Consider the following 21,717-nt stretch of genomic DNA (forward strand, 5'->3'; position numbering starts at 1 on the left):
AAAAATAAAAAGCATAACAAGAACATCATTGATAATGTTAAATGTTATGTTCATTTTTTTTTCACGTCAGGTGTTGCATGCTGGAAAAATAAGTCGTCTCACTACACACAGCTCTTCTGGAGGATGTACTCAATCTCCACTTGTTTGGAGTGTGGGTTTGAGTACAAATGCTGCACACCTGGTACGTTTTGTGTAAATTGGTGATGAATAAACTAGCTGTTAGTCTAAAGGAAAACTAAAAATCTAATTTACTTATGTCATCCCTTGGAGTTTAAAAGTTCTGGACACCATTCACTTTTGCATGGCATGGACCTACAGAGCTGAGAAATTATTCCTAATGTTTGTAAATGTTCAATGTCAACTATAAACCCTAGTTCTTATTGTGCTTCTTGTGTATCCACCAGGTTATGCTGGGAAGGGAAAGTGAGGCGAGCTCCAGGGCATTTATTCAGAAACCTTCCACCCTGGATTTTGCAGTTTTCACTGCATGCAGATCAGTTCTAATGAGCTGATATAGTGTCCTTACAAATAAATAAAAAAAGACTAAAAATAATCAAATAAAATAAACACTTTTGCAATCAATTCTGAGTGACTTGTACATGATTTTATTCATTGAAAAAAATAATTTATCCACCCTGAGATTTAAATGTAATATATGTGTAACATGTTCAGAAGAACATTAGTCTGCTATTGTAAAAAATGATGCAGTAAAGATGGATGGTAACTTTTTTTTTTACATTAGCCAAATGTTTTTCAGGTATTTACACATTCTCTTCACTGAGTCCAATTGCATCACATTTTAATATGTTCATTTAATTGATACTGTAGAATTGTAGAATATGTAGCTAATATTCAGAAATGTGCTTGAATAAGGCCTACAGCCGAATGAATTTAAAACACCATCACATTAAGTACGGTAAAAGGTGTAAAGACGTGACTTCATCATTGACAGTGAGTGGTATTGGACACACACAATAATAACAAAGCTGTAAGAAATCAGACCATGATGAGGAACGTAATATTTGATCATTTATTTTCATTACTGTCGCTACTTCCTGCCATACTCATTCACCGCTGTCCTCAGCAATGACAGCTTGGGGATTTCCACATAAGCTCCTCCCACTTGCGGTGTAAACTCTTCCTACTCGCACATTTGTGAAATCCCTCCCACTTGCGGCGTAAGCTCCTCCCACCTGCAGGTCTCCGGGCTGCAGCGATACACATAGATATCATATATAAACGCTAGATGTCTTATGGCGCAGTCACTTCCGGCATCACCGTTCGGCCATTTTGTCACAGTGAAGCTGTGTATTAAGGTGAGTGATCAGCACGCACACAAATCCTCATATCTCGCTGAAATCTTGACGGATTTACAAACGGTTTGGTTTCTTACAAACGTTATTAACGTGGCTATAATTCCGAATGCTTGAACATATGTATGTTATAATTATTCATATGTATGCAGTGTATGTATGTAGTGTTATAACTACATCTCTGACGTTTATAGCAAACCAAACCGTTTGAAAATCGGTAGAAAATTGAGCAAGTTATGGTTATTTAAAAGTACATGCACCATTAAACGAGTGAGCGAGCACACTGTGGCAAGATGGCCGCCACGTGCGGACGTCGACCTCCATTGGCCAGCAGCGCGCACGAGACATCTAGCCTTTATATATGATATCTATGGCGATACATACATGGGTGCTGTGCACTCGCCACGAGACTCCGCCCACACGCTGTTCTGATTGGCTGTGGGTTTTGATTGATTTTTACGCATCTTGCAGTCGCATCCAGTCTAGTGTGGACAGATAAATTATTTGTCGCTGGAATCTTATCACATCGCGTCTTGTTAGGACACGGTGTAAGGGGGGTAAACATAAGAATGCAAAGTCCAGCACACATTATTCCTCCTCTCCCCTATCTCTTCTTTTCCCTTGTCCTGATCCAACTACTCCTCCTTCAACTATTCCTCTTCCTCACCTAGACATTATATTTTCCTCTCTCTGCTTCTCTGCATCCACACTGAACAAAAACAATTCAAAAAGTCAATTTTTTACTGTTTATGTCCAAGTAATGGAAAGAACTTGACACCTGACTGTGCCTCCACCTGACATTGGAATCAAAATGGTGGACAAGAGAAAAGTTTGGGTCAATAAAAGGTCAAACAGAACACAAGTTATAAGCATATAAATGGCAGACATGTAAATATTGGGTCTCACTCAACTCTCCATGTTGTACAGAATCTAAAGAGATTAATTTGTGACTTGGTCAAACTCGAAAAAGGCCATTTTCATATCTCTCGACCAGTAGATGGCACTGTTCCGAAACTGAGCAAACTTTGGTTAGCATGGATGCATTCAACTCGGCATGAGCTCCTGAATCAGAGGAAAAGTGTAGTTTCTAGGTCTTATGGTTCAAAATGATCAGTCAATATTCAGACTCTCCTCTATCTATGTGCCAATTTTCACAACTTTTCACACCAAACAGGTCTATGGGCTGCCATTGACTTTCATTCAAGAATATTTATAATAATAACCAGAAGAAGAATTTGGGGCCAAGCATTGAAGTCACAGCAAGCACATCAAACAACACAGGGAACAGTCATGAAATCTAATATAGATTATGAGAGAGACCACGTTTACATCCAAAATGATAATTAATCATGATGGAATTAATCCAAACTACAAACTGTAGTTATAAACTAAATGACCCAGGTTCAGTCAGACTTACTGAATAGATAAAATACAATTTTGTCTCACTACATGTACAGTTTGTATCAAGGATGACAGATGCCTTTTTCATTTGCATCCAAAATGTGGGTGTTCGTAAAGTAAATTTCCTCTGTAACACAGAGGAGGAGTCTGAGAATCTGACAGATATATAAAGAGTGCTTGTGTCAGACTGAACAACACAAACGGTGAGTTACTGCTTTATTCTTCATTTACCCTCACAGAACATTCAGACATTTAGATTAAATGTTGTTATTTTTGTCTAGAGATAAATCCGATATCTGCTGTGATCTACTGAGGAGAGACTGAGAAGATGGCAGTAAGTTCATCAACAACTCTACATTTCTAGAGAGGGTTTTCAGTGTGATGTTCATCTCTTTCTCTCTGTCTCGTGTAGTTGATGGTGTTCTTGGCGGTTCTTCTCGGTTCTTCTCTCTGTTGTTCTGGTGAGCGGGTGCAGTCAGGATGGAGACATGCCGGCCGACTGTTCTGACCTTTATAAAGCAGGACAAAAGCTCAGTGGGATTTACTCCATCTATCCAGCAGGAGACGTTCCTGTCTGGGTTTACTGTCACATGGTCTCAGATGGGAAAGATGAAGACAACGGAGGATGGACGGTACGAATGTGACTTTAGATCATCAAACACACATCAGAACATACATTATGAATCATATAAACCCATCACAGGTGTTTCAGAGGAGAATGGACGGCAGTGTGAATTTCTATCGCCCGTGGAATCAGTACAAGAGAGGATTCGGGACTGTGGAGAGCGAATACTGGCTGGGTAAGATCTCACAGCGTGTGTCCGTTTGTGTGGATGATCATGTGTTTGTTTGAACATGTTCTTCGTGTGTGTGTGTGTGTGTGTGTGAACAGGGCTGGAGAACATGTACCAGCTGACACGTAACAGAAAGTACATGCTGAGAGTGGATCTGGAGGACTTCACTGGAAGGAAGGGTTTTGCTCTGTACTCGTCCTTCTCTTTGGATTGTGAAACTGACGGGTATAAACTGCATGTTTCAGGGTTCAAAGATGGAGGAGCAGGTAGGACACTTTCATTCACATTCAAGAAATCACACTCAGTTGAGTAAATGTGCACCTGATGTCCTCAATGATGCTGTTCTTCTCTGCAGGCGACTCTTTATCTTCCCATAGTGAACTGAAGTTCTCCACCTTTGACAAAGACCAAGACACCTGGGTGAATAACCTGCCAAACTGTATCTCGGGGGATTTTGGTACGGAGCCTGTCACCAAGCAAACCCCAACGGTAGGTATTTAGGGGGGGAAGATCCCACCACTTTCGCCATTGGAGATGTTTGGTACGCCTGGAAGAATAGTTATGCTGTTGGTATGAAAACCATCAGCATGAAGATCAGACGTGTGTCTTAGACATTTGAAGAAACATTACAGAGTTTCTCAGAAACAAACAACAAAACAATCAAATTAAGGTTTTGGATTTCCTTTCCTCTGTTAACTGTGAAACTTAGTAAATCATGGGATATATGGTAACTTGGGATATATGGCTGTTGTGTACTCTCGTCAATTATTTTCTTCTTTGTTTTGGGTCACTTTTAAATCTATAAATGAAACAAATCAACAATAAACTTCAATAAACTTGGGCAATGAAAAGCATTATGTGTTGATGTGGATTTGTTTATCTTCACAATAGACCTCAGGTGTATATATGTATATATAGGCTATACATTTTTTATTGTATGGAAAGAGAACATCTCAATTTACTTATTTGACGCAGGAATTGAAGCAGGAATTGAAGCAAGATCATACTCTTATTAACACCTAAAGACTACTGTCACTAATAAACAAGTCCTGTATGGATTATGTTTTCCATGTGCTCACATAGCTTATAGCTTACAGTAATGAATGGACATCAATTTTGTTTGAACTGGATCTTATCTGCACCTTATCTTTGTGTTTGGAACCACGTTGCTTGAATCAGAGGCTGTTCTCTGCAAAAAAAAAAACATATGCGCATCACGTTAATCACATTTTAGATTCAAAACAGTCAAGTTTGCAGTACTGATAAAATTTTACGTTCAAAAATAGTGGAACCTAATCATAAAAGGTAAAAAAAAAAAAAAAAAAAAAATATATATATATATATATATATATATATCTATATATATATATATATTTTTTTTTTTAAGTGTTTGCATTCTGCAGGGAATCGTTTCATCGCTCATCTAGGCTCAACGACATGAATGAAACCCAGTCAGGAGTATTTTAAGACCAGCTAATGTATATCAGACCACACATTTCCAGTCCTCCAAGCATGTGTGTGTTTTGAATCTGTTTTTAGAGACTTTTGTGAAGTTACAGTAATGGATACATATTATGACAGTATGCATCAATCTGTAACGTTGAGGCAAGGACGATTCACCAACTGACATTCACGACAAGACGCGCACCACCTGCGCACATTATCGTGAATGCCTGGCCAAAAAAATCGGGTCATTAGACGATTAAGTGTTGCTGCTTGTCCTAAATGCCCAGCCTTAGGATTACAGTGAGCCGCCTGGAAAAGCATTTCCCGACGGCTTTTTGGTATCAACAACTGAGTTGTATCTTGTTTTGACTGGGTGTCTTGGGTCACCCGATACAACTTATCTTTTAAAATGGCAAAATAAGGATATGAGAGTGGTCAACCTGGTTGGAGAAGCTGTCCGTCGATAGAACGGACCTGTTCAAAAGCATTTTTGAGCGTTTTGTCATGGGACTGTTCCAGGGGAAAGTCATCGTCAGTCTCCTTTCAAGAGCGCTCCGATCCCCTGGCTCAGCTCCCAGAGGTCCCGGATCAGCTTCTCCCACCTGAGCGACCGCCCCACTTCCCCGCCCCCTATTTGTCCAAGAGACATCCGCACATAAATAGCCTAATATACTAAACCCTGGCCAATTTGTCCCCAAAATTAGCGGATGTCGGAGGTGCGGACTAACTGCCACCTCTACATTATGCTTTTGTCCCTGAAATTGAATAGCTACTGTAGCGTCTGGATCAATCAGACACACACATATTATTCATTTATTTATTGAATAATCCAGCAAACTCACTCTCCCAAATAAGGCCTGTGAAACGTTCCCCAAATGAAGCTAACACACTGGCAGGACGCAGTGTCTTGTTACAGGACACACACTGAGACTGGGTTTTACGACAGGAAAGAATGTCCTGAGAGCTGTGACTCTGTCACAGTGTCTGGTTTGTGTTTCCCCGGGTGTCCACTAGAGGTCTCTCTCCCTTACTGTCACATTCATTCTGGAACTGCATTTCCCACAATCCTTTGTCTGTTCTCATCACTCATCATTGCACGCAGCTGTTTCCCATTACATTGTTTAGTTCTGTGTATAAATACCCTGTCTGTTTTAGTCCTTGTCACGGAGTCATTGTGGTATGTCACTTACACTTCTTGAAGTCTGTTTCCTGGTTTGAGTTTGTTTTGTTCCTTGTTTGTTTATTTTGTTATTGGACTGCTAACATGGATTTTGACCCCTGCATGGATGACGACGAATTGGATTGCCCTACAAATAAAAGTGTTGTATTTGGATCCACCCGTTTCTCTCCCTTTCCTTGGTGTGTGGATCGTGACAGAATGACTCCGTCATACAATGGGAAACAGCTGTGTGCAGTGATGAGAACAGACAAAGGATTGTGGGAAATGCAGTTCCAGAATGAATGTGACAGTAAGGGAGAGAGACCTCTAGTGGACACCCGGGGAAACACAAACCAGACACTGTGACAGACTCTCACTTAAATTCTTGCAGAGGAAGAGAAATAAAAACCCTGTTAATCCTATATATATTCTATATATAACCACTTGATAAATGTGTAAACATGTATCTAATTTTCCCATCTCATGATTTTCCCTTTTATGTGGCGTTTGTATTCTTGTAAACTCAATTGGGTTAATGTTTCAGACTTTGCATATTATGGTTAACCAACATTATATGTGCGGCATGTTTGGTAAAAAATCCAATCTTCGTCTCCGATTTGTTAATTTACATTACATGTTGCTAACTTTGTGATGCATTAGTATTATAAGAATCTTAAAGATTCTTTTCTTAAACACCCAATGAAAGTACATATTCAAATGCCCTGCTAGAACACAAAGGGTCGTAAAATTTCCCTCCAGAGGGAAATCTTCTCATTGGCTCTTGCACCTCCAGAGGTTGTGCCATCTTCACACTTTAAAGTCACTGATCAGCTTTTAGCTCTCTCTTACTCCCTTTCTGAAATGCTGACGTGAAGATGATGCTGAACTAGAAGCCTCTAAGGACCCACCAAGCTTGTGCCAGGCTGCGGCCTTGTCTTTCCATTCACCAAAGATACTCTGACTCCCACTGGTTCTCTCTCATCAAGACCACATCAGCAAAGATCAACTGGAGCCTCAACAAATTGCATCAGGACGGTTTAATTCAAATGGGCGAGACATGCAAGTATCAAACTTAGTCTCATTATTTGATACATTAAGTATCCTTACCCCTTTAAAGAAGGGCGTGTTAGAACTAAACTGATGGTTTGCTCAAGGCTGTTGATCTGCTGAATTTCAAACAATACTATAACTTCTTGCTTTCCTGTATTCTGCTTCAGCTCTTTTTCCCTTGGTAAACTGTATGCATGTATGTGTGTGTATGTTAGAGTAGTTTAAGTGTTTAGACTAGTTAATAAAATCTTGTTCATGTTACACGTAAAGTTGTCCGTGTCTCAAGCTCATAACTGGAGTCACTAATCATTTAGATCTTGGTTACTGCTCTTAGTAGTATTGTAAATTAAGAAAGACATTTCCCATGCCCCGTAAATGTACATTTCTTAGAGTTAATAAACAATTGATCCTGAGTGTTCATGGGACAAATAGGTTAATTGATTGTAATATTAATTTACGACAGTAAATTAATTATATTAACTAATCCAAATATTCATAATCAATTATAACCAGTTATTATTGATTATTAATATTTCATATAGAGCTAATTTGCTACAATGTCATCAGCTTTCTCTACCATGAACAGGATTATAATCGGTTTCCCTCAATACCTCATACTCAAGGATTCCCCTTCCGTTGGGACAAAACGCTTAACGTAGCTTAATGGACTAATACAGTGATATGAAAGACCTATCTTGCACCTTATTGGGGAAGTAGGCTGTAGGCTACTATATAGGCTACAGGCAAGCAGATGGACTAAAATTGGCTTGACATTGGACATTCGCATATTTAGGGACCGTCTCTGAAGTTGCATACAACATTGGCGTACACGTTTCTAACTTCAATAGCAAACTTACATTTATTTGAATAAATATAAAAAATCCAAAGGGTGCGCATTATGCCTGACACTACATGAACACTTTACAGTTGGTTTTATGACTGTACGTCATTCTATTCAAATGCTATCGGAGTTAGAAACGTGTATACCAAAGTCGTATACACTTTAGAGATGGTCCCTAAATGTGCGAATGTCCAACATCAAGCCAGCTTTATGACAATCTATCACTGGGAAACGCTAAGCTTTGCGAGTTATTCTGAGTCCATCTGCTTGCCTGCGAGTTTGGTCTTTTACATCACTGTAGTCCATTAAGCTACGTTAAGCGTTGTATATGTCCAGCAGGGGAATCCTGAAGTATTGAGGGAAACCCTAATAGCCTGCATGCAGCACATCGCCACAATATAAAGTTAAGGCAACTAAACAACCAAGAGAAATATATGTCAACCTCAAAAATGTAACATTGGATCTGTATATCCGCATCGGGGAATAACATTAATCTCGTTCACGGTAGAGAAAGATGCATGTAGGCTACACAGGAAAAGTAACCGTGAAGGCACTGAATTTAACATAAAACAGCCATCATGATAATCACAAATACACTTACATTACTGTAAATGAGTTTTATGAATGAATGACTTGCTCTAATTTTGCTGGTCTTCGTCAACAACACACGCTTTTGCACCATCTGATGGTGAGGTCGACTTACAGCAGATGGAGAGTATGCTCGGCAATCTATTGCTTTTCCTGCAGTTCCTGGACGTCAATGTTTAATTTACTGTCGAATTTGAACCACTGAATTTGTGGAAGCGAATTTGCAAAGCGAAATAAAATGGACCGAAAATTGCCTGTTGAATATTATAGGTTGTTTGTATTTTTTTGGAAGTGAAATATGAATGGTGAATATGGATTATTGAATTTTTAATAATGAAAAGGTGTTTGAAATGTTTTTAATTGAAATATTCACAGCTTAAATATTCAACCATGTTGAATTTCAGCCCATAAAAATGCAAGCCCTAAAAATGCAATGCATTAAAATGCATGCATGGTTAATGCAATGCCTATTTTTTTCAAGTAGTGCAATTCAACAGGCTTTTTATTTCAAAAACATTTGACATTATTTTACTTCCATACACGAGCAAATAAGGAACTTTTGTGATTGCGAATAAGTGCGGTGTCCTGTGAGTGTAACTCTACATGTGAAGTGAATGTACGTTGAGTTCTCTTACGAGAGGTCTCTCGTACTGCGTAAGTATATCTTACGCTAGGGGAAAACCTCTTTTCCACGAGATATTGAAGCCAAAAAATTATCCTTATAATTTTGTATTATTGCAAAACGCATTGCAGCAGCACGCGGCCATGGGCGAGACAGCTCACGCGCCCATTGGCTGCTCTGCGGCAACTGCATCAGCCTATCGAGCGAGGCCTGAGGTGACGTCAGGCCAATGAGGGCGCTTCGCGCCCTTCGCGTCACGTCCCGCCAAAATGGCCGTGGCTTAGTCCTATAAAGTAAGGCTCGGGAGGCTGATTCTCTGATTTTTCATCTCTTCAGCGAAGCTCACGCATCGTTGGATCACGAGAGAAGCCACGCGCCGTCTGAAGAAGCTTTTCAGCGGGACGAGCCACCTTCCGAAGCCGCTGGACAACAGCGACTTCTACCGCCGCTCCCGCTGCGCTATCCGGCGCCTATATCCTTTACCAAAAACTGTTCTTTGTGTGTGTGTGCTTGCTCTGCGACACACACTCTAAAAGAGCTCGCGTCTTTTTAAAGATGCCTTCATGCGGCTTGTGCCGAGCCCCACTCAGCGAGGGAGACCGCCATGTCATCTGCGTCTCCTGCCTGGGTGAAGATCATGCAGCGCTCGCGCTCGCCGACGGCGGCTGCCCTCACTGCGAGCTACTGCCGATGGTGACTCTGAGGACTCGCCTGGCAGTCTTCTCCGAGCCTGCACCTCCCGCTGTGTTGCCACGCCGTAAAAAGCGCCGCGCTCAGCGGGTCCCGGAACCTTCTCCAGCCCGACAAAGCTCGCCGGTTCGCCCGCCTGCTTCACCGGCTTCCCCTGAATCACTTCCTGATGCACAGCGGCCGCTGTCCGCCACCGCTTCTTTTGAGGAGGATGACTCTAAAGCCGCGTCGGGGGAGGATGACACGTGCTCTCTGCTAGCCTCGGGCAGCGAGGATTGGGCGAGCTCTGTTGATCTCGCGCCTCCTGTTTGTAAACCTAACAAGAGAGCTAACATCGAGAGGGAACTGATGCGCGTACTCACGCTGGCCGCGGCGAGCCTCAGCCTCGAGTGGTCTGCACCAGAACTTCCTTCTCACACCCGGCTGGATGGTTGCTTCCTCCCCGGGGAGCGCGCTTCGCCTGAATCCAAGCCGGCTCCCTTTCTTCCTGAGCTTCATGAAGAAGTTGCCAAAGCTTGGAGCGCTCCCCTCTCAGCACGAACACGTTCGTCTGTGTCGCCAGCATTCGCTACCCTTGACGATGCTAGGAACAGAGGCTACCATTCACTTCCGCCGGTCGAACAGGCGATAGCAGCCCACCTTTGCCCGCCCTCTGCTGGACGGCGGACGAAACCGGTGCTGCCGTCTAAAGCCTGCCGCATGACGTCAACACTGCTCGCGCGAACTTTCTCCGCCGCTGGGCAGGCTGCGTCAGCACTACACACGATGGCCACGCTGCAGATTTTCCAGGGTGATCTCCTCTGAAAGCTGGACAAGATGGGACCTGACGCAATCTGCCTTACGGACTTAAGAATTGCTTCGGACCTCGCTCTTCGCGCTACTAAGTCTGCTGCACAGGCCATTGGACGGTGTATGGCTTCTGTCACTGTTGCTGAGAGACATCTATGGCTGACGCTCTCGAAGATGTCTGAGTCTGAGCGCACCGCGTTCCTCGATGCCCTGCTGTCTTCTGCTGGCCTCTTTGGATCCTCTGTCAACGAGTTTGTAGAGAGATTCGCCGAGGCGCAGAAAGCGTCACAAGCCTTCAAGCACTTCCTACCGAAGCGCTCCAGTTCTACAGCGGGTCGTGCAAAGCCGCCTGCTCGGAGCTCTCAGCCACAGCCTCCGCCCTCTGCTGCTTCATCGCAGCGCTGACAGGACCGCAGCTCGGGACCCCGCTCTCGCTCGGCTAGCCGCCGCCCCGCTCCGCATGGGCCACGGCCAAGGATTGCGGTGAAACCAGAAGCCCCGAAGCCATCCTAGCACGCCTAGGAAAGCGCCGGTGTTCGAGTCCCGCCGCTGCCGAACTCTCACCAAAGCGCACTGCTGTTTCAGTTCCAGGAATTGTGACTGTTCCAGCGTATCCTGCAATGTGCAAGCCGGTACAGCTGCCCGCTCGCCTGCACACAAAAGCCGTTTTTACGGCTACCCAGATAAATCCTGTAAAGAGTGTATTTTCTGGTGTCCCGGCCACGGCCGATGGTGCTATAAGTGTAGAGCAGATGCCCAATATCCAGTGCCCATCCCTACACACAAGCACAGCCCTTCACACAGGGCCCGCACTCATAAAATCGACTCAGGTCGATTGCGCACTCAACATAGTAAACGTGCCCACTGCCCAGTGCCCACAAACACTATGTCCTACATGTCACACGGTTTCTGTAAAAATGAAACCTGTCCGCGCTCGCTCTGCTCAGGCAGACAGCGCGTCCAAAGCAGTAAATGTGCCCGCTCCCCCGCGCCCACACTTACTCACAGACATTATGAGTCCTACGGGACTCGCTCAGCCCTCCCTCACTCGGTTAAGTACCGTAGCGAGGTCGAGAGCAAGCATTCTGCCCGCTGTGATCAGCGCGCTCCCCGCCTCGAATGTCACAGGCATGACGCCTATATTACAGCACGCCGAAGCGCTTCTGTCGCCCAGCGAGCAGAGCGCGCTTCGCATCCAACCCCTAGCCATCCACGCGGATGCATGGGCAGCGCTTCCAGGGGTTTCGGAATGGGTGCTAGACATTATAAAAAGAGGCTATTCGCTACAGTTTTGTCGACGCCCTCGCCGATTCACAGCGCGCGTCGAAACCACGGTGAATTCAGAAGTAGCACACCTACTTCGAGCCGAAATATCAAAACTGATGAGCAAAGGGGCTATAGAGCCTTTATCTCAAGCTCAAAGCGGAGGGGGGCTGTACAGCAGATACTTCCTGGTACCGAAAAAAGACGGGGGTCTCAGACCCATACTGGATCTAAGACAGCTAAACAAAGCATTGGCGAAACGCAGTTTCAAAATGCTCACGACCAGAAAAATCCTCGCGCAGATTCGCCGAGGAGACTGGTTTATGTCGATAGATCTGAAGGACGTGTATTTTCAAATACAGATAGCGTCACGTCACAGGCAATACTTGAGATTCGCCTTCGAGGGCCAGGCATATCAGTACACAGTCCAGCCGTTCGGTTTGTCCCTAGCGCCCCGCCCCGTACATTTACGAGGTGCATGGACGCAGCGCTCGCACCTCTCAGACTCTGAGGCATGCGAGTGCTGAACTATTTGAACGACTGGCTGATTCTAGCTCAATCACGATCAGAGCTCGTGGAGCACAGGACCATTTTACTCGATCACCTCGAGAATCTAGGTCTCAGAGTCAATTGGGCGAAGAGCTCTCTGAACCCCAGTCAGACGATATCGTTTCTGGGCACAGTTCTGGACTCGCAGTCTATGATAGCGCGGCTGTCATCACAGCGCGTGCTAGACATTCAGCGCGCAGCGAGCTTTTTCCGCTGCGGCGCGACCGTCCCGCTCAGGAAATTTCAAAGGATGCTCGGTCTTATGGCCTCAGCATCATCAGTTCTTCAGCTGGGCTTGCTCCGCATGCGCCCTCTGCAGTTCTGGTTGAAAGCGCGGGTACCGCGCAGAGCATGGGCATCCGGTCAGCTGCGTCTCAAGGTCGATCAGATTTTTTTTTTAAGCAAACGACTGGTTCCAATCAGGTGTAAGCCTGGGGACTTCCTCGAGAGTGAAAGTGGTGTCGACAGATGCCTCCACCTCGGGATGGGGAGCGCTGCTCGAGGGCAGACCGTTCTTCGGCCAGTGGTCAGAACGGGAGAAGCTCCAACATATCAACTGCCTGGAAATGTTGGCAGTGGACAACGCGCTGACGCGTTTTCGTCCCCAAATAAAGGGCCACCACGTCTTAGTCCGCTCGGACAACATGTCAGTGGTGTCCTACATAAATCGCCAAGGCGGTCTCAGATCCCGAAAATTATACAGACTGGCGGAACGCCTTCTGGTATGGGCTCAGCGCAACCTGCGCTCGCTGAGAGCAGTGCACGTGCCTGGGCTTCAGAATTTGGGGCCAGACAGACTGTCCAGGAACAACATTCCGGCGAGCGAATGGTCTCTACACCCGCAAACAGTCCAGCTGTTGTGGGAGAGATTCGGCAGAGCGGAAGTTGACCTGTTCGCGTCTCACGAAAACGCTCACTGCCCTGTGTTCTTTTCCAAGAGCGAGAGCGCGCTGTCCCAAACGTGGCCGCGCTGCCCGCTCTATGCTTTTCCCCCCGTCTCTCTCCTGCCTCAGGTGATGGAACGGATCAGGGAAATAAAATGCTCAGTGCTGCTCGTAGCACCGCTCTGGAAGAACCAACCGTGGTTCCCAGTTCTGATGCAGTTAGCAGACACTGCCCCATGGCCAGTGCCCTTGAGGAGGGACCTCCTCTCTCAGGCCAGGGGTTCGATTTGGCATCCTCACCCGGAGCTGTGGTCCCTTCATGTGTGGGCGCTCAACGGGTACCCGCTGACCTCTCAGTGGGAGTGCTAAATACTATCACTCAGGCTAGAACCCCGTCTACCAGACGGCTCTATGCCTCGAAGTGGTCGGTATTCTCCGGCTGGTGCACAGCTCGGGGTTTTTCACCCTTCGACTGTGGGGTGACGGAGGTTCTCTCCTTCCTACAGGAGCTGCTGGATAAGGGCAGAGCCCCCTCCACGCTCAAAGTCTATGTGGCGGCTATTGCAGCGTTTTCTAAGTCAACGCTCGGTCAGTCAATAGGAAGGAACGATTTAGTCATCCGCTTCCTCAGGGGAGCTAGGAGGCTGAATCCTCCCAGACCTCCTTCGGTCCCTATGTGGGACCTTTCTACGGTTTTGGAAGCCATAAAAGGTGACCCTTTCGAGCCTATCCAAACGATTAGCCTCAAACACTTGTCTTTCAAAACTCGCTTCAGTGAAGCGCGTAGGTGACCTGCACGCGCTCTCTGTGAGCGCAACGTGCTTAGAGTTTGGGCCAAGCGACTCAAGAGTCATTCTCAAACCTAGGCATGGTTACGTTCCAAAATCCCTCAACACGCCGTTTCGGGCTCAGGTCATTTCCCTGTCCGCCCTGCCGGTGTCGGGCGAGGAAGGGGACGCAAGCTTTCTTTGTCCAGTAAGGGCGCTAAGAGCTTATGTGTCTCACTCGTCTGTTTTCAGACAGACTGAGCAGCTGTTTGTCTCGTTCAGTGGACGTTCCAAGGGACTGGCTGTTTTGAAACAGAGCCTATCCAGATGGATAGTTGACGCCATAGCGCTGGCGTACACTGCCAAGGGCTTACAGTGCCCGTTGGGTGTCAGAGCGCACTCCACGAGAGGCGTAGCCTCTTCGTGGGCCTGGTCTAGCGGGATTTCCTTGCAAGACATATGTATGGCGGCAGGCTGGGCCTTGCCGTCTACATTCATAAGGTTCTATAACCTGGAGGTTCCCGCCTTGCAGGCTAAGCTGCTGTCGGTATAGACGAATCAGTGCTTCTTACTAGGACGCTGAGGTTGTAAGCGGTGCGCGCCGCCGACTGTTTATGCTATGGGCTGTATTGTGTAAGACCCGCATTTATGTACCAGTTCAGGTCAGTTCCGCCCTGTCTGTGAACTTTGCGTCTATGACGCTGCTTCATATGGATGGAGTGATTCCCCTCCTCTTTCCAGGACTCTCTGTGAGTTCCCCTGGTGATTGTGCACTGTAAATCCTGGGCTTCGCCTTCAGGTTTATTGGTGTTTGATCCCAGCACGCACGGCGTTTTGCATTGGGTCCCCTAGCGTAAGATATACTTACGCAGTACGAGAGACCTCTCGTAAGAGAACGTACTCGGTTACTAACATAACCTCGGTTCTCTCTAGAAGAGGGAACGAGTACTGCGTATCTTGCCGTGCATGCAACTCACTCTGGTTCGCTTCGGCGATGAAAAACCAGAGAATCAGCCTCCCGAGCCTTCCTTTATAGGACTAAGCCACGCCCGTTTCGGCGGGACATGACGCGGAGGGCGCGAAGCGCCCTCAATGGCCTGACGTCACCTCAGGCCTCGCTCGATAGGCTGATGCAGTTGCCGCAGAGCAGCCAATGGGCGCGCGAGCTGTCTCGCCTATGGCCGCGTGCTGCTGCATCGCGTTTTGCAATAATACAAAATTATAAGGATAATTTTTTGGCTTCAATATCTCATGGAAAAGAGGTTTTCCCCTAGCGTAAGATATACTTACGCAGTACTCGTTCCCTCTTCTAGAGAGAACCGAGGTTACGTTAGTAACCGAGTACGTTTTACAGTTTCCATGCTTATTGTGTTTCCACAACAATGTTAGTGAGTAAATCTACTGAAATGGCCACCATAAAAGTGGAGTGTGATGTGTAAGATGAGAAAGCAGAGGTTCAGTCGTTTGTCATGGTTGTAAAAAACAACAACAATGGCTATCTGAACATCTTTGCAAAACAAGCGCAAACCAGTACAGAAGTAATCAATAAATTATCGGGGAGGGTCATGCCATTTTTCACAATCGTTTTGGAGGGTCATAGAAAAATGTATTGCTGGCGAAGGGAGGGTCAAGTCTATTTTGACTATAGATCTCAAAACTCCTTCGGTAACCCCTTAAATAAAAAATGAACAGTCCCTAAGATAACACATATGTGAGTTGTTGACCAAAAAAAAACAACCTTATCTTGGAAACGTTTATCTGAAAAGTGTTTCAACTGTCCCGGCTCTCCCCTACTTAAAAAGCACTGATCAATGTTTTTTATTTTTATGTTCTAGACAGTTTTAGTCTTTCTTCAGCACTAATAAGAAAGATAAGTGCGGACATTTACCTATAGGCTATATATTGATCTGCAAATAAGCAAACTTATAGTTTATACTTAGTTCTTATACATTTTAAACTTCTTTTGCACCATTCATGTTCCGGCAATATCGCGGTAGTCTACATTTTACAGTGATTTGGTGATGCGAGAGCGCGGGCATTTGCATCCTCTTTTGGAGAGTTCTCAGCGCCGCCGATTTGGTGCACTTCTTAGAGTAAGAATTGGCCGTAATCTCTTCGTGCACTTCCAAAAAGAAAGGCAGGACGCTGTTGATCAGCATGCGCTGCTCCGAGATACCAATTTTCTAGCCTCGAGCATTCGGGACACGGAGCCCAATGATCTCAGTGGCCCGGGAAAACATGACTGTCAGCTTTGGGTCAGACTCTATCAACGCTACTCTCCCCGAAGGGGGCAACGCAGCCGAATCTTCATCCCCGGAGGACTCTAGCCCACCCTTCGATGCAGCAATCGATATCTGATCCTCTGCCGGACCCCCGAATAAAACGCTAGGCCCCCTGTGAGACCAGCAATCTCACCCAGAAGCTCCACAGCTTGCGATGTGCTAGAGGAGTGGAGGGCCCACGGAGATAAACTCAGCGGTCACCCTGTGTATTCACAGAAGTAGAGGAACTAGATCGGGGCATAGTGACTGCGATGGTCATCATCCCGCAATGGGTACATCAGATCTCATCCACAAAAGCCACCTCAGCGTGCTTCAAGCCCAGAAACATGAGGTAGCGATCGTTTCTTTCAGACGGAGCCAGGACAGCATCCAGAAACACACGGGTGAACTGGTGACGTCACACTGCCCTTTTACGGAAATAGTTCTTTCATAGTGGTGGAGCACACAGGGAATGGTTGCTACATGTGTCTGCTTTTTTTTTTTATCTTGCTCTAAAAGACATGAACATTTACACTTTCCACCCAGTTACATGCAAGGTATGCTGAGAACTGAAAATACTGTATCTCTGGTAAACTCTTCCAGGAGCACTCATGGAAAAATGGATTTAAGCAGAGAAAGGTTTTGGAGAACAATGTGTTGGGCTCTGAGGTCATGGCAGTCAGCTGATCTTCCAAGATGACAAACATCAAAATCAAACAGTCTGTGAGGAATCAACATGATTAAATCTTTTGTTTCCATAGAGTAATTGGAGTTTGTTTGACGAGACTTTGTTAGTCCAGGATGTGCTGTAGGGTCCTAAGTGGTTTTAGGTAAAATGGGTATGTCTGGATGTGGAGTATGACTTATTTTAAATAAATGAATGGACTTATTTAAACATTTAGCAAAATTTTTACAAAATATAGCTGTATGCAGCAAGTATTGGTCCCAGCCAAGCCCACAAAGCACATCAAGTGGTTGTAGCATTATGGCGATTCATTTTGATTTCAAGTAATTAAAATGGAATCAACAGAATCACTTATAATGGAACAAAAATTGTCTTTAGCTTTTAAAGTTTCATTTCTATACAGCAAACAATTGCAGATATATAGTCTCAGATTCCTCTGTTTCTGAGAAAGACTACATTATGTAAAACAATTTATATGGCTTTAAATTGCAATAGCGATTTTTGTACATTTTTGCACAATCCTCTCAGGTCAGGTGTCAAATAAGTCCACTGCGTTTTATTCCAATTGGCTTTTAACTTTTTCTAATAACTTCTGGATCCTTTGAATACATCCTTTTTTAAAGCTTTCTCTGTTGATACCTGTCTTATGGTTTAAAAGATATTAGCAAAAACATGAGTGCGTTATTTCACCAGTTGGTGGCGGTATAGGGTTTGAGATAGACATTCTAAACAAAACAGGGAACTTTCATGAAATCTAATATAGATTATGAGAGACCACCCAAAATTATAATTAATCATGATGGAATTAATCCAAACTACAAAATAAAATAAATCACATAAAATATTTATTTTAATAAAATAAATCACACAGATAAAGTCAGATTTACTGAATATATAAAATACAATTGTGTCTGTCACCGCATGATTTTTTTCATTTGCATCCAAAATGTGGGTGTTCATAAAGTAAATTTCCTCTGTAACACAGAGGAGGAGTCTGAGAATCTGACAGATATATAAAGAGTGTTTGTGTCAGACTGAACAACACAAACGGTGAATTACTGTTTTATTCTTCATTTACCTCACAGAACATTCAGACATTTATACAACTTTAAGAAAACGGACATTTGTCTAGATAAAACAAATCTCTGCTGTGATCTACTGAGGAGAGACTGAGAAGATGGACGTAAGTTCATCAAAACTCTTCATTTCTAGAGAGGGTTTTCAGTGTGATGTTCATCTCTTTCTCTCTGTCTCGTTTAGTTGATGGTGTTCTTGGCGGTTCTTCTCTCTGTTGTTCTGGTGAGCGGGTGCAGTCAGGATGGAGACATGCCGGCCGACTGTTCTGACCTTTATAAAGCTGGACAAAAGCTCAGTGGGATTTACGCCATCTATCCAGCAGGAGAAGTTCCTGTCTGGGTTTACTGTCACATGGTCTCAGATGGGAAAGATGAAGACAACGGAGGATGGACGGTACGAATGTGACTTTAGATCATCAAACACACATCAGAACATACATTATGAATCATATATTCTATATAAACCCATCACAGGTGTTTCAGAGGAGAATGGACGGCAGTGTGAATTTCTATCGCCCGTGGAATCAGTACAAGAGAGGATTCGGGAATGTGGAGAGCGAATACTGGCTGGGTAACATCTCACAGTGTGTGTCTGTTTGTGTGGATGATCATGTGTTTGGTTGAACATGTTCTTCATGTGTGTGTGTGTGTGTGTGTGTGTGTGTGTGAACAGGGCTGGAGAACATGTACCAGCTGACACGTAATAGAAAGTACATGTTGAGAGTGGATCTGGAGGACTTCACTGGAAGGAAGGGTTTTGCTCTGTACTCGTCCTTCTCTGTGGATTGTGAAACTGACGGGTATAAACTGCATGTTTCAGGGTTCAAAGATGGAGGAGCAGGTAGGACACTTTCATTCACATTCAAGAAAGCACACTCAGTTGAGTAAATGTGCACCTGATGTCCTCAATGATGTTCCTCCTCTCTGCAGGCGACTCTCTGGCCTACCATAATGGACAGAAGTTCACCACCTTTGACAAAGACCAAGACACCTATGAAAATAACTGTGCCAAACTGCATCTCGGGGCATTTTGGTATGCAATCTGTCACCATGCAAACCCCAACGGTGTGTATATATGGGGGGAAGATCCCACCATTTTCGCCATTGGAGATGTTTGGTACACCTGGAAGAATAATTGGGATGTTGGTATGAAATCCATCAGCATGAAGATCAGACGTGTGTCTTAGACATTTGAAGAAACATTACAGAGTTTCCCAGAAATAAAACAACAAAACAATTAAATTAAGGTTTTGGGTTTCCTTTCCTCTGTTAACTGTGAAACTAAGTAAATCCTGGTATATATGGTAACTTCGGATATATGGCTGTTGTGTACTCTCGTCAATTATTTTCTTCTTTGTTTTGGGTCACTTTTTTAAATCTACAACTAAAATTAAACAACAATTAATCAATAATAAACCCATAAATACAATCCTAAATATCCCTGTTTGTTTGTCAACAAAAGTCTGTTTTACATCACATTTTATATCATTCAGTGGAATTTTGCTGACACTCAGCTGACACATTCTCATTTAGTATGCAAGTGGACTTAGGTTAATTAAATTAGCCTAGACCTAGCTAACAAAAATTTGTTACATTTTGTACATTTGTTAATGTTCCCATTAAGTTATAAAGACATTTTGACATCTTGGGCGACTGGAAAGGGATTGTTCTTTAATCGCTATCTGTATATTAATCACAGTTTAAGTAAGATTATTTTCATCCTACTAAGAGAAACGACGTGAAGTTGATCGTTTAGTCACTGGCTTGATTTACTGATGCATAAACAGTATTGAACGACTTTGAGAGAAAGATGATCTGTCTAAACTTGAACAATTGCACATCAGACATTCACATAACCCACTGGTTCTTCAGAGGCTGGGATGAAGGAACTAAAAAAATACCTTTGTGCTCATTTGTACATCCAAACACTGAGCAACTGCCATCCCAGCAAACACAGAACGTTGGCACAACGTAGCCAACCTTCTAACAACGTTTTAACAACATGGCCAAAAGGTTGCTATAACTACGTTGTGTGGTGAAGTTGTTACAGCGTTGTCACAATGTTGACATTAAACCATCGTTCAGGGCCATTGCTTAAGGTTGTGCCTAGGGTGTCTTGACAACCACTGGACTACATAATGTACTCGTCACTGCCCTGAAGCGGGAAAATCAGCCTTTTAAATTCCAACCACCTGTTGTTGGGCTCATTGTGTTCTCATTCATCATCGAGCAAGGATACGTGAGTATTGCGTTTAGCCTAACAGTTACCTCAGCTATCAAACACAACCTACAGCTTTAATTTCTAATGTGATTAATGTAGCATCGCTCGCACTGTTTAGTTTTTCGTTTGATTTTTCCGCTATTTAGTCTCATTCGTTTCTTTGCTCCTCTGGATTTGTGGATATGTTTCCCCGGTGACACCTGCTCGGCTACTGTCTGCCATACAGACCCGGTTTTGTTCATTAAATGTTCTGATCTGCCTTTGCTTTTCATGTTTTATTTATTATACTTAAAATAAATGTGTATTCGTTTATTTCTTCTTTTTTTTTTTTTTTCACAAATGTATGACTTTTGGAAGTGCAATTTGATTATATGCAATTTTAATAAAGTTGAATTAACGAAACCTTCTGTCATTTTTACTCTTTAAAGTGTAGGCTACACTTGCAGGTGTTGATAGCCCCATTAAATAATATAGATAAACAATAAATGAAAAAAAGTATATAATTATCTTTTTATCTAACAAAATACATCATATAAAAATATTGTCAGAACGTCGTCTCTCAGTTGCTGAATGTCACGCAACAACGTTGCTGCCCTGTCACGTCTTACAATTCTACGTTGTTACAATGTTGCGAGCACGTATACAGCGACGTTGCCATAGCAGAAATGCAACGTGCCAGAGACGTTGCCACAACGTAAATGTGTTTGCTGGGATGCTTCGCTCGTTTGCAAGCCATGATGTCTCTCGAAGAAAGATGATTCGGCTGCGCAGTTCCGCCTGGCCTTGAACATGGGCTGGCATATGCAAATTTTTGGAGGCGTACATATATGATCCCGACTGTTGCGTCACAGTCGGTGTTATGTGGAGATTCGAGATTTAAATTTAAAAACGAGATTTAAATAAGAAGGAGAAAACAATGGTGTTTGAGACTCACTGTATGTCATGTACATGCAACTATGCCAAGATAAATTCAATTTCAAATTCTAGGGCACCTTTAAACGTTTCTTGGTTGTGCAAGCGTTAAGGAAACATTCCATTTGCAGTACTGATCATATTTTACATTAAAAAAATCTAATAATAAAAGGTAAAAATTAGGGCTGTCAAAGTTAACGCAAAATCATATTAACGGCACTAATTTTTTTAACGCGCGATTAATGGAGCGCGTTTTTTTCTGTTTGACCCGTGGCCCAACCCCAGTTGGAGAAATGGAGATACACAATGGAGTTGCCAACTTAGCGGCATTTTAGACCCCTTTAGTGATTTTTTTCCCTTCAACAAAGCGCCCAAACCTTATTTAGTTTTTGAGAATCTACCGGTA

The 21,717-nt window shown here is 44.0% G+C and overlaps 2 protein-coding genes across 2 annotated transcripts; both read left to right on the plus strand.

The window, feature by feature from the left end:
* Positions 1 to 2,910: 2,910 nt before the first annotated feature.
* LOC311077511 (microfibril-associated glycoprotein 4-like) lies at positions 2,911 to 4,146 on the plus strand. The gene is given in 5 exon segments (XM_084106052.1): positions 2,911 to 3,346; positions 3,418 to 3,514; positions 3,607 to 3,774; positions 3,864 to 3,935; positions 3,938 to 4,146. Coding segments are annotated over 5 exon segments (663 nt in total). The 5' UTR covers positions 2,911 to 3,202; the 3' UTR covers positions 4,120 to 4,146.
* A 13,996-nt stretch (positions 4,147 to 18,142) lies between these two features.
* On the plus strand, positions 18,143 to 20,948 carry LOC311077504 (microfibril-associated glycoprotein 4-like). The gene is made up of 5 exons (XM_084106043.1): positions 18,143 to 18,285; positions 18,363 to 18,572; positions 18,653 to 18,749; positions 18,852 to 19,019; positions 19,109 to 20,948. Exons 1-5 carry the CDS (start codon positions 18,280 to 18,282, stop codon positions 19,363 to 19,365), a joined length of 738 nt encoding a protein of 245 aa, XP_083962169.1. The 5' UTR covers positions 18,143 to 18,279; the 3' UTR covers positions 19,366 to 20,948.
* The last annotated feature ends 769 nt before the right edge of the window (positions 20,949 to 21,717 follow it).

The sequence above is a fragment of the Abramis brama genome (assembly GCF_963993115.1).
Source record: "Abramis brama genome assembly, chromosome: 2".
NCBI lineage: Eukaryota > Metazoa > Chordata > Actinopteri > Cypriniformes > Leuciscidae > Abramis > Abramis brama.